The sequence below is a fragment of the Ranitomeya imitator genome, unplaced genomic scaffold (genome assembly GCF_032444005.1).
Source record: "Ranitomeya imitator isolate aRanImi1 unplaced genomic scaffold, aRanImi1.pri SCAFFOLD_444, whole genome shotgun sequence".
NCBI classification, from domain to species: domain Eukaryota; kingdom Metazoa; phylum Chordata; class Amphibia; order Anura; family Dendrobatidae; genus Ranitomeya; species Ranitomeya imitator.
In genome coordinates this window covers 12,032-26,128 of record NW_027193370.1, presented here as the reverse complement: position 1 = coordinate 26,128, position 14,097 = coordinate 12,032, and the positions used below count along the sequence as shown (strand labels likewise).

General features: G+C 45.8%; 1 protein-coding gene across 1 annotated transcript in view; it reads left to right on the top strand.

Moving 5' to 3' along the window:
• LOC138653136 (uncharacterized) overlaps positions 1-13,733 on the top strand; it is a 52,993-nt gene extending 39,260 nt beyond the window's left edge. Inside the window, exons 3-4 of the mRNA XM_069743208.1 lie at positions 12,275-12,547; positions 12,869-13,733. Of these exons, the coding sequence (XP_069599309.1) occupies positions 12,275-12,547; positions 12,869-13,258 (663 nt within the window). The 3' untranslated portion in view covers positions 13,259-13,733. The remainder of the gene's footprint in view (positions 1-12,274; positions 12,548-12,868) is intronic.
• The last annotated feature ends 364 nt before the right edge of the window (positions 13,734-14,097 follow it).

The window sequence follows — 14,097 nt, the reverse complement described above, 5'->3', positions numbered from 1 at the left end:
GGTGTGACGACGGCTGTCCGGGCACAGAGGGTACATCAGTGGACATACCAGCAAGATAAACCGGCGCGGTCTCAGATGTTTGACCTGATCTACTTAACAAAGAAATGGCTGCAACCCAAGGTACTGACAATACCCGAAATAATCCAGCGGGTTGTCCTGGACAAGTACCTGAGAGTACTACCCCCAGCGCTGAAAAGGTGGGTAAGCCAAGGAAATCCCACGACAGCGGATCAACTTGTGGAGTTGGTCGAGCGTTATTCCGTGGCAGAAGGACTTCCCGACGACACCGCCAGCCCCCGGTCTGTGCCTCCTGCTCGTGGAACCGGTAAGACTGTTCCAGGGACCACGGGTGAAGGAAAATCGCTTAAAACTGTGGGGGAGGAGTCCGGGACTGCTCGCACTCCGAGACCAAGAGTATTGGACGGTGGTCTCAGTAGGGGACCTGTTAGGTGTTTCCGCTGCCATGAGAAGGGTCATGTTTCTGCGAACTGTCCTGTTACCGCTGAACCCATGCAGTGCGACGTTATAGACTCTAGAAAACGCATGTCTTTGGTTACACAGCTAGTGAGTGTGAATGCGGGTCAAAATGATACAGCGAAACACCTGTGTGAATTATCTGTTGATGGGAAAAATGTTGTGGCATTACTAGACTCTGGAAGTGTGGTGACTCTGGTGAAAGCTAGTCTGGTGGCACTTCCGTCTGGTCCGTCTGACAAGTTTTCTGTGACGTGTGTGCATGGTGACACCCGCTCGTACCGGTCATATGGATTTCTACTCCCTATGGGTCAGTGCAGCACAAAGTGGGACTCGTTCCAGCATTGTTACAGGATGTAATCCTGGGCAGGGATTTTCCCTATTTCTGGCAGTTGTGAGAGAATCAGTTGCTCCTTCACGGTAGCTGTACCCGTGAATCTTCTCCCATGCCGTCTGGAGGTCCCGAGCCCCTAGAGGAGACCCCACAGGAAGATGTTGCTGGGGAGGTTAGTGAATCTAACCTTCAGTACCCCTTCTCCGTCATGGTGGGGGAAACTGAGGAACCTCAGCGAGAGGCGGAGGCAGACAGCCATCCGGCACCCTGCCTGCCAGATTTGGGAGTCCAGGTGGATGACTTCCACAGCGAGCAAATTAAAGATCCTACCCTGACTCCGGCTAGGAAAAATGTAAAAATGATAGATGGGGTACCCGTAGAACCTGACACTAGGCTAGCGTACCCGTATATGGTTCTGGAAAATGATTTGCTCTACCAGGTAGAAAAAAAAGGGGAAGACACAGTGCAACGGTTAGTGGTACCCAAACCTTATCGGCGGAAGGTACTGGATTTGGCCCACGGACATATAATGGGGGGACATCTGGGGGTACAGAAAACCACAGAAAGGATATTGCATTGTTTTGTGTGGCCTGGAATACATTATGATGTGCGTAACTATTGTGAGTCCTGTCCAGAGTGCCAAATCGCGGCCCCTAAATCTCAGTTCCGTAGCCCTTTGGTACCCCTTCCTATCATCGGGGTCCCTTTTGAGAGAATTGGGATGGATTTGGTTGGGCCCCTTCCCCGATCCGCACGTGGGCACCAACATATCCTCGTCATCGTGGACTATGCCACTCGTTACCCGGAAGCCGTCCCTTTGCGTAACACAGTTACCAAGACGATCGCCAAGGAATTGGTACAAGTGTTTAGTCGGGTGGGAATTCCAAAACAGATACTCACCGACCAGGGGACTCCCTTTATGTCAAGGGTAATGAAGGAGCTCTGCAGGCTCTTACAAATAGACCCGTTGCGTACGTCTGTCTATCACCCTCAAACAGATGGCCTGGTTGAGCGCTTCAACAGAACCTTAAAACAGATGCTCCGGAAGGCGATAGACAAAGATGGGAAGAACTGGGATTACTTGTTACCCTATTTGCTGTTTGCCATTAGGGAAGTTCCCCAGTCTTCCACAGGGTTTTCGCCTTTCGAACTGTTGTACGCCCGTCGTCCCCGGGGACTGCTGGACGTCGCAAAAGAAACCTGGGAAGGTCAAGTCACTCCCTTTAAAATGGTGATCGACCATGTAACACAAATGCAGGATCGTATTGCCGCTGTCATGCCCATTGTTAGGGACCATATGTTACAGGCCCAGGGAGCCCAGAGGCAAAGTTATGATAGAGGCGCTAAGGTCCGTACATTTGCACCCGGCGATAGGGTGTTGGTCCTAATCCCTACGGTGGATAGTAAATTCCTGGCGAAATGGCAGGGCCCATTTGAGGTCCGAGAAAGAGTTGGTGAAGTGAACTATAAAGTGTACCAGCCGGGTAAGAGAAAACCAGAACAGATTTATCATGTGAATCTGATAAAATCCTGGAAAGACCGCTCTGCCCTAACGGCGGATCTGCCCCGTCCGGTTTGTTCACCTACTGTACCGGAGGTGCAGGTTGCCGAGACTCTCTCAGAACGACAAAAATCTGAGGTTAAGCAATTTTTGTTACAGAACCGACAGTTTTTCTCCGAAAAACCTGGCCGGACTAAGTTGGTGAAACATGAGATTGTCACAGAGCCTGGCGTCACTGTTCATGTGAAGCCCTACCGGATTCCGGAAGCCCGCCGTGAAGCCGTCTCCCGGGAAGTGATGGCAATGTTGGACTTAGGAGTCATTGAAGAGTCGCACAGCGCCTGGTCCAGTCCAATTGTGCTGATACATAAACCGGATGGCTCCATCCGGTTTTGTAATGACTTTAGGAAACTGAATGCAGTTTCTAAATTTGATGCGTACCCTATGCCCCGGGTCGATGAGTTGATCGACCGGCTTGGTAAAGCCCGATACATTACGACCCTGGATTTAACAAAGGGGTACTGGCAGATTCCTCTGGCCGAGGCGGCCAGAGAGAAGACGGCATTTGCTACACCGGAAGGTCTGTTCCAGTATGTCTATATGCCGTTTGGACTTCACGGAGCTCCCGCAACGTTCCAGAGATTGATGGATCGAGTCTTGAGGCCTCACAGACAGTACGCTTCTGCCTACCTGGATGACATCGTAATTTACAGCATGGACTGGGAAACTCATCTCCAGAAGGTACAAGCGGTGATTGATGACCTGCGAGATGCAGGTTTAACGGCAAACCCCAAGAAATGCCACATCGGGCTTGAAGAAGCCCGATACTTGGGCTACGTGATTGGCCGACGAGTGGTTAAACCCCAGATCGACAAAATACAGGCAATTCAGGGCTGGCCACAACCAGTGAACAAAAAACAAGTACAGGCTTTCCTGGGGATTGCCGGCTATTATCGCCGGTTCATACCCAATTTTGCAGCCATGGCTACTCCCTTGACGGATCTTACCAAGGGGAAGGGTTCCGTCATGGTAAAATGGACCTCAGCTGCTGAAGAGGCCTTCCACAGCCTGAAACGGGCTTTGTGCTCTCAGCCCGTACTAGTGACTCCTGATTTCAGCAGCGAGTTTGTGGTGCAAACTGATGCCTCTGATACTGGTGTCGGAGCTGTACTTTCCCAGGTGAGGGACGGAGTCGAACACCCGGTCCTCTATCTCAGTCGGAAACTGAATGTACATGAGCAGAGGTATGCGGTGGTTGAAAAAGAGTGCCTAGCCATTAAATGGGCTCTTGACTCCCTCAAGTATTACCTGGCCGGTAGGAAGTTTAGGCTGGTCACAGACCATGCCCATCTCAAGTGGATGCACCTCCACAAAGACCGTAATAGTCGGGTAACCCGGTGGTTCCTTGCCCTGCAGGCTTACTCTTTTACGGTGGAGCACCGACCTGGGGTGCAGATGGGGAACGCCGATGCCCTATCCCGAGTGCACTGTTTCAAGAGTGTTCTTGCTCGACCGGAGTGGTCTGAGCAAGGGGGGGGGGGGGGTGGGTATGTAAGACTCATGCTGGTGTGGTAGTTGGAGGCAGGTATATCTCGCCTAGGTGTTTGTCCTATGTGAATTAGGCCACTCAGTATCTTCAGGGTGCTAATGGGTTAATGATTGCAGGAATAAAAGATGACCAGCTGGGGGTTTCCAGCGTCTGCCTGGGGCACACAGATTGCCTGTCTGTGTGAGACAAACGTGAGTGAGAGCTCTGCTCAAGAATTGTGTGATGTTAGGTGGGTGGGAGAAGCCCCCCCAGTTGTTAAGTTAGCAAAGTGTTTGTTTAGTTAGTGCAGGACAGGCTAGGATTTATTTTTATGTTTTGTTTTTCTGTGTTGCTTTCACTTTAATAAATCTGACCTGAGGTCAGCCTACTTGGAAACCTGCTGTACGCCTCAGAAATTCAATGCACAAAACACGTGACCTTTGACCCCAGCAAAGGCGATCACGGAGTGTTTTGTCACAGTATATAATATTATTATTATGATTTATTTATATAGCACCGTTAATTCCATGGTGCTGTACATGAGAAAAGGGGTTACATACAGGATTATAGATAATATTTACAGTAAACAAATTTACAGTGACAGACTGGTGCAGAGGGGAGAGGACCCTTTCCTTGCGGACTTACATTCTACAGGGTAATGGGGAAGAGACAGAAGGTCGGGGGTGCGGCCTCTCTGGTGGTGGTGAGGCGAAAGCTCGGGTGGTGGTGAGGCGGCAGCTCTGGTGATGGTGAGGCGGCAACTCGGGTGGTTGGTGAGGTGGCAGCTCTGGTGGTGGTGAGGCGGCAACTCGGGTGGTTGGTGAGGCGGCAGCTCTGGTGGTGGTGAGGCGGCAACTCGGGTGGTTGGTGAGGCGGCAGCTCTGGTGGTGGTGAGGCGGCAGCTCAGGTGGTGGTGAGTTGGCAGCTCTGGTGGTGGTGAGGCGGCAGCTCAGGTGGTGGTGAGTTGGCAGCTCTGGTGATGGTGAGGCGACAGCTCTGGTGGTTGGTGAGGTGGCAGCTCTGGTGGTTGGTGAGGCGGCAGCTCGGGCAATTGGTGAGGCGGCAGCTCAGGCAATTGGTGAGGCGGCAGCTCAGGTGTTGGTGAGGCGGCAGCTCAGGTGGTTGGTGAGGCGGCAGAATGGTTATTGCAGGCTGTAGGCTTTCCTGAAGAGATGGGTTTTCAGGTTCCGTCTGAAGGATCCGAGGGTGGTGGATAATCGGACATTTTGAGGCGTGGAATTCCAGAGGATGGGGGCTATTCGGGAGAAATAAGTGTGGAGGAGAGTAGGAGGTCTTGGGAGGATCGGAGATTACGTGAGGGAAGTTCAGAGATATAGGGGGGACAGGTTGTGGATGGTTTTGTAGATCAGTGTTAGTAGTTTGAACTGGATTCGTTGGAGAATTGGGAGCCAGTGGAGGGATTTGCAGAGGGGAGAAGCAGGGGAGTAGCGAGGAGAGAGGTGGATTAGCCGGGCAGCAGAGTTGAGGACAGACTGGAGCGGTGCAAGAGAGTTAGTGGGGAGGCCACAGAGGAGGGTGTTGCTGTAATCGAGGCGGGAAATGATGAGGGCATGCATAAGAGTTTTAGTAGATTGTGAGCTGAGGAAGGGACGGATTCTGGCAATATTTTTGAGTTGGAGGCGACAGGAGGTGGCAAGAGTTTAGACGTGCGGTTTTAAGGACAGTGCAGAGTCGAGAGTTACCCCGAGGCAGCGCATTTCAGGTGCGGGAGAGAGCGTGATGCCGTTTACCATAATAGATAGGTCAGGTAGGGGGGATACGTGAGATGGGGGAAAGATGATGTTTTGTCTACATTGAGTTTTAGGAAGCGAGAGGTGAAGGAGGATATGGCTGATAGACACTTCGGGATTCTGGACAGCAGAGGGGTGACATCTGGGCCAGAGAGGTAGATCTGAGTGTCGTCCGCATAAGGTGATACTGGAAGCCATGGGACTTTATGAGTTGTCCTAGGCCAAGGGTATAGATGGAAAAGAGTAGGGGCCCTAGGACAGAGCCTTGAGGGACTCCAACAGAGAGAGGGCAGGATGAGGAGGTAGTGTGGGAGTGGGAAACACTAAATGTGCGGTCGGAAAGGTATGAGGCAATCCAGGACAGGGCAAGGCCTTTGATGCCGAGGGAAGAAAGAATCTGTAGCAGTAGGCAGTGGTTGGAGATTGAAGGTTGTCTACAGAATGCGGTAGATAAGCCACTGATGCCGGTGGCCTTAGCTCATACGATTTTAGGGCTGACAGATTCCCTTTAAAGTCAGGGAAAAAGTAGCAGCGTACCAGTTAAAACAGAGGGAGAGAAGTACATGGGATTCTGGTATGCAGTGGCTATTCCAGATTAGGAGACAGTTCAGACGTACCTGTGGATGAAAGCAGATGGATCAGTGCATGACCGCATGAAGGAGAATATACCATAGGTTACCATTGTGGTGTATTTCTGATGATAGATTTAAAAAGATGTCACTTTAAATGATGTCACATCTGACCAGCTCCATTCAACTTATATATATATAATGTCCCCCAACCTGGTATATGTGTCCCCCAACCTGGTATAGGAATCCCCATCCTGGTATATATAATCCCCCATCCTGGTATATGTGTCCCCCATCCTGGTATATGTGTCCCCCATCCTGGTATATGTGTCCCCCATCCTGGTATAAATGTCCCCCATCCTGGTATATGTGTCTCCCATCCTGGCATATGTGTCCCCCATGCTGGTATATTTGTCCCCCATCCTGGTATATGTGTCCCCCATCCTGGTATATATGTCCCCCATCCTGGTGTATGTGTCCCTCATCCTGGTATATGTGTCCCCCATCCTGGTTTATATAATCCCCCATCCTGGTATATATAATCCCCCATCCTGGTATATGTGTCCACCATCCTGGTATATATGTCCCCCATCCTGGTATATATGTCTCCCTTCCTGGTATAAATGTCCCCCATCCTGGTATATGTGTCTCCCATCCTGGTATATATGTCCCCATCTTGGTATATATGTCTCCCATCCTGGTATATATGTCTCCCATCCTGGTATATGTGTCCCCCATCCTGGTATATATGTATCCTATCCTGTTATATAGGTCCCCCATCCGGGTATATATGTCCCCATCCTGGTATATATAATCCCACATCCGGGTATATATGCCTCCCATCCTGGTATATATGTCCCCTATCTTTGCATGTCCCTCTTCCTGTACACCTTTGTGGTATATATGTTCCCTGCTCAACAAAAAAACCCTTTCTTCTCACCATCCTCTGCTCCCTCGACATGCGACATCCTCTTCGTCATCGTCTTCTGGGCCTGTGGGAAGGGGAGTAGCCGACCCCAGTACCTACTTCAGCTGGATGTGCGTCCTCTGACTCTCATCCAGCTGAAGTAGGTGCTGGGGTCGCTGGTCCCCCTCCAGCATGGAGGCAAAAGAAAGATTTCTATTTTCTGTTAATGAGGACATTTTCATACAATCATATACAGTTAAGTCCATATATATATTTGGACAGAGACAACATTTTTCTAATTTTGGTTATAGACATTACCACAATGAATTTTAAACAAAACAATTCAGATGCAGTTGTAGTTCAGATTTTCAGCTTTCATTTGAGGGTATCCACATTAAAATTGGATGAAGGGTTTAGGAGTTTCAGCTCCTTAACATGTGCCACCCTGTTTTTAAAGGGACCAAAAGTAATTGGACAGATTCAATAATTTTAAATAACATGTTCATTTTTAGTACTTGGTTAAAAACCCCTTGTTGGCAATGACTGCCTGAAGTCTTGAACTCATGGACATCACCACACGCTGTGTTTCCTCCTTTTTGATGCTCTTCCAGGCCTTCACTGCGGTGGTTTTCAGTTGCTGTTTGTTTGTGGGCCTTTCTGACTGAAGTTTAGTCTTTAACAAGTGAAATGCTGCTCAATTGGGTTGAGACCAGGTGACTGACTTGGCCATTCCAGAATATTCCACTTCTTTGCTTTAATAAACTCCTGGTTGCTTTGGCTTTGTTTTGGGTCATTGTCCATCTGTAGTATGTAGTTTGGCTGCATGTGGCTGGATCTGAGCACACAGTATGGCGGCTCTGAAGACCTCAGAATTCATTCGTCTGCCCTGTGTCACATCATCAATAAACACTAGTGACCCAGTGCCACTGGCAGCCATGCATGCCCGCGCCATCACACTGCCTCCGCCGGGTTTATGCATGCCCGCGCCATCACACTGCCTCCGCCGGGTTTACTGATGATGTGGTATGCTTTGGATCATGAGCTGGACCACGCCTTCGCCATAGTTTTCTCTTTCCATCATTCTGGTAGAGGTTGATCTTGGTTTCATCTGTCCATAGAATGTTCTTCCAGAACTGTGCGGCTTTTTTAGATGTTTTTTAGCCTTTTTATTCTTGATTCTTATGAGTGGCTTGCACCGTGCAGTGAACCCTCTGTAGTTACTTTCATGCAGTCTTCTCTTTATGGTAGATTTGGATATTGATACGCCTTCCTCCTGGAGAGTGTTGTTCCCTTGGTCGGCTGTTGTGAAGGGGTTTCTCTTCACCATGGAGATTATTCTGCCATCATCCACCACTGTTGTCTTCCGTGGGCGCCCAGGTCTTTTTCCATTGATGAGTTCACCAGTGCTTTCTTTCTTTCTCAGGATGGACCAAACTGTAGATTTTGCCACTCCTAATATTGCAACAATTTCTCGGATGGGTGTTTTCTGTTTTCGCAGCTTAAGGATGGCTTGTTTCACCTGCATGGAGAGCTCCTTTGACCGCATGTTTACTTCACAGCAAAACCTTCCAAATGCAAGCACCACACCTCAAATCAACTCCAGGCCTTTTATCTGCTTAATTGAGAATGACATAACGAAGGGATTGTCTACACCTGTCCATGAGATAGCCCTGGAGTCAATTGTCCAATTACCTTTGGTCCCTTTAAAAACAGGGTGGCACATGTTAAGGAGCTGAAACTCCTAAACCCTTCATCCAATTTTAATGTGGATACCCTCAAAAGAAAGCTGAAAGTCTGAACTTCAACTGCATCTGAATTGTTTTGTTTAAAATTCATTGTGGTAATGTCTATAATCAAAATTAGAAAAAAGTCGTCTCTGTCCAAATATATATGGACTTAACTGTATAAAAAGAACTATATGAAGCTCCTTTTGCTGCCCAGCCAGGAACCTTACTGTTTCCACACGAATGTGACTGATCACACGGCCATCACGTCATCCACGGTCCTTGCGGCATTTACCACCCTCTGCACACGTCCTTTTTTACACTGAGTTTTTCTTCATATATTGTCCATGTCCCGCTATCTTGTAATAAGTAGTAATAATATAGCGGTATATGTGGCGTGCCCTGTCCCTGCTTTTGTGAGTTTTCTCTTTTCTCTACCTCCTTATAGCTTATTTTATACTAATGTATATATGTTATAACATTATTTTCTGTGTTATCATGCTAATTGCACATTGTTATTGTCAATGCATTGCTACACAAACATTTGTGAACCCTTCAGAATTTTCAATTTTTCTGCATAAATTTGACCTAAAACTACACAAGATTTTCACACCATTCCTAAAAGTAATAAAACAAATGAGTAAAAAATATTAGAATTTTTCATTTTATTTTTTTATGAAAGTGATCCAATATTACATGACTGTGAGTGAAAAAAGTATGTGAACCTTTAGAGTCTGGTGCTGTCAATCTATGAGATGACAATCGGGTGAGAGTGGGCAGCCTGTTTTATTCAAAGAATAGGGATCTATCAAAGTCTGATGTCCTCAAACCATATTTGTGGAAGTGTATTATGGGAAGAACAAAGGAGATTTCTGATGAACTCCAAAGAAGATATGTTCATAAAGCTAGAAATGTTTACAAAATCACCTCCAAAGGGTTTGGACTCCACCAATCCAGTCAGAATGGTTGCGTACAAATCGAGTAATGAAAAGGAAGAAAAGAGACATACACAACACCAGGGATCACCAAAAAATAATAAATCCTAGATAAATAATATAATACATTTTATTAAGGTCAAACAAGACACTGCAAACAATTAAAAACATTTAAAAACTAAAACGGTACATATCCCAAATAGGGAATACCCCCCAAGACCCAGAAAATGACTTCATACCAGACAATACATACAGATATAGCATGTAGATTCACACTACAATATGTGATATCAATGAATAAACAATATACAGCTGTTCAGGGCTCAAAAACAATAAGATGTGCTCTATAGGCGTATAGAGATTATATCCATAATGGATAAAAAGTAGAGCTCCCAAAAAAAGGCCCACACACACAATGTATCAATAAAATACGGGTAGGGCAGTGTCCTAAGTTAGATGGATCTAATACTTTAGATGTGTACACATCCCGTATGCCTAATGAGCCAAAGGACAACCTCCAGCTACCTGTGGGTAGTATAACAGAAGTACAACATAGGGTGCAGGGCGACGCCTAAACCACAAAACCGGCAGGTAAAGAACACATGCACAGATAGAATAAAGAGATCAGGTAAAAACCTGCCTGTAAGCAGTAGCTAAATCTGACCGATAAGGGGAAGGCATAAAGGTGGTAATATACAGATAAAAAACAAGCGAGAGTTCAGAACGCCATATAGAACCTGCCCATGAAAGGAACAGCACTAGTCCGGTAGGAAGTCAGTCATGGGGGGCAAAAAGAAGCCCAACGCGTGTCGCCACGGAGTGGCTTCGTCAGGGGCAGAGGTAACAATGTCCGTATGTTGACGCTTATATATACAACTATCTAAATAAGTTACCATAACAGCTGAGCGGATCCTCCTCAGGGAACAACAGCAGGCTCCATAATAGACGCAATAGCGCCATGTTGGAGACCAGAAGTGTAACCATGGTACCGGATGTGACGCCGGCGGGTATACCAAGATGGAAAGTATCGGCTAGTGCGCATGCGCTAAGAGCGGTCACCTACTGCAAATTACCAAGAGAGCTGGTCAGAAGTTGTACAAACATGGAGGCGCCACAGCACAATGCGCAAGCGCATTTAGTGCGTACAGAGCGTCCAGCATATCGTAAAAATTTTTTAGAGTTCAAGAAAATACTTATTTTCCACCATAATATGCAAAAAAAATGATAAAAAAACAGACAATGTGATTTTCTGGATTTTTTTTTCTCAGTTTGTCTCACATAGTTGAGGTCTACCTATGATGTAAATTACAGACGCCTCTCATCTTTTTAAGTGGTGGAACTTGCACTATTGCTGACTGACTAAATACTTTTTTGCCCCACTGTACGTATAGAATGTCCGGATCGTACAAAGATCGACAAAGATGTATGTACCGCATACATTGACAGAGGTCCCCAGTATTGTTATATTCATATATATCCCCAATTTCATAACAAAAATGCTTAAATGGAGGGGTAGTAATAAACATTTACGCATGCGCCAGAGCGAAATAGTAGTAGGTGCGATGCCTCACACCAAAATAATAAAATATATAGAGTGTGCTACACACAAGGCATAACAAACTCAGTACCAATGGATGTGGCGTACCATATAGTATCTGTGATAGTCTGCATAACTATGACTAAAGACGCCAAATAAGATGGTACGCGTGTCCTATGTCGTAGTATCTAGAGCAGTTACTGAAAATAATATTTTCCATTGATATAACATATATCCAAAATAAATACTATATGAAGCGTAATAATAAGAACACCCATATAGGTACATTGTATAATTGGATCCCAAAAGAAATTTAGAATGCCATAGAGTGGTAATAGTGCAAATATAGCTCCAACGGGCATCTATGCACCCAAAGAGATAATGTTGTCTAACAGACATGGCAAATGTAGTCCAAAAAGGTGGAGGCAGTGAATATACGATATAGAACTCTGACGATAATGATAGTACTGGGTCACGTGCCACAACACAATTTATAGCAAGCATTCCCACGCTTGGAATCTTTTGAAAACCACAGCAGTCCAAAGGACCAAATGCGGTTAATGACGCATGAAAATATTTATACAGCATATATACGCGCCATCCCAAGTGGTACTGCACACAAAGCAATACGATATGGATTGTCTCACAAGATTGTAGCCAAAGGTTATACAACTTTCTTTATTATTGTTTATCGTCCAGGGAAAGACATTCTTCGATAGGAAGTTCTTTCGTCAGTTATTTGGTACGGCGATGGGGGCACGTTGTGCACCATCATATGCCAAACTATTTCTTGGATGGTGGGAGGAGTTGATTGTCTATAAACCTCAGGCGTTTACATCCAATGTTTTGGTGTGGCAACGCTACATTGATGACATTCTGCTGCTATGGACTGGCCCTTTGGAGGATTGTAATAGGTTCATTATGGACCTAAACGAGAACTCTTGTAACATCAAACTCACATCTGTTGTCTCTGATCATAGCATTGATTTTCTTGATCTTAAACTTTCCATCCAGAACTCAGGTATCGTGAGCTCTCTATTCAGAAAAACCACCGCCACCAATAGTCTCCTCCACTATACAAGTTTCCATCCGCACTATCTGAAGAAGGGGATCCCAAAGGGACAGTTCCTTCGGTTAAGAAGAAACTGCAGTACTGATACAGACGTCTTGCAACAGTCCAAAGATCTCTTGTGCCGATTCAAGAAGAGGGGGTATCCTGGAAGGGCTATCTCGGGTGCTTTTCAACATGCCTTACAGCAAGATAGGAGTAACCTGCTCACAAAAAAGGTACGTGATGTTTCTCGTCCCCTTTCTGTAATTACCACCTTTAATAATCGGTGGGCGGATATCCGTAAAATACTCAACAACAATTGGGATATCCTTATGAGTGAAAAAAGAATCGTGCCTTTTGTGTCCAGATCACCTTGTTTGCTGGCCAGAAGAGCCAAAAATTTGAGGGACTCTCTGTGTCACAGCCACTACCAACGGCCCACTACAAGACTAAACAGGGGCACTAGGATTTATGGCTCCTATCCATGTGGCAACTGTACCATCTGCCAATATATGATAGCACAGGATGGCTTTTCAGTCTCTACCCTCTCTTTTCAGATTCGACCCAGAGAATTTTTCACCTGTAGATCCAGAAACATCATTTATGCGATATTCTGCGATTGTCCGAAAATTTACGTCGGACAAACGACACAAGAACTCAGAAGACAGACACAGCAACATCTATCCAATATCTCCACGGCCCGTAGAGATCGAGAGAGGAAGAAGGTGTTAACATCAGTGGCAATGCATTTCTTGGATGTCCATCAGGGCAACACGTCCGGGTTCAAAGTTATGGGACTTGAAAGTGTTCGGACTAATATTAGAGGAGGTGATATCACAAACAACTTACTCCGCTGTGAAACTAAGTGGATCTTTAACTTAAAGAGTCTGGCACCTCAAGGGCTCAATGAGGAAATGCTTTTCACCGGTTTCTATAAAAAACTGTGACTTGGGAAATCTGTCGTCAAAGTTGTCAGCCTGCTCCTGGTGGCTTCCAAGAGGTTCTGTCCATATTATCCTCCTTTGTAATGAGTATATGACTCTATTATTAAGGATCTATACCATATGGGTTGTTCTTTCTGGGGGCAGTGTATCTGGTCTATATATATGGGGTGCGCCCTTGATCAAGTCATTTTTTTGCTTTCTGTGACTTCTCTCTTTTATCTTTTCCCCTCCTCCTCTTTTAGGAGTCTAGATTCTCGATATCTTGTAGCTGGTCACGTGTATAAGACTTTGAGATATTGTTGTGCTTTCTACACCTTTATTCGCCTATTGCTGTAGTCTATTGCCTTACAGCATTGATCATGTGACCCTTAAGGCTCGATGGCCTCTTTCTTTAGGTACCTATCGTTCTTCAACTGATATGAGAATGTCTTTCCCTGGACGATAAACAATAATAAAGAAAGTTGTATAACCTTTGGCTACAATCTTGTGAGACAATCCATATCGTATTGCTTTGTGTGCAGTACCACTTGGGATGGTGCGTATATATGCTGTATAAATATTTTCATGCGTCATTAACCGCATTTGGTCCTTTGGACTGCTGTGGTTTTCAAAAGATTCCAAGCGTGGGAATGCTTGCTATAAATTGTGTTGTGGCACGTGACCCAGTACTATAAAAATATAAAAATACAGTAGATTTTTCTGTATTTTCATGACTCTGAAAACTGTAAATTCACACTGAAGGCATCAAAGCTATGAATTAACACATGTGGAATTATATACTTAACAAAAAAGTGTGAAACAACTGAAATGATGTCTTAATTCTAGGTTCTTCAAAGTAGCCA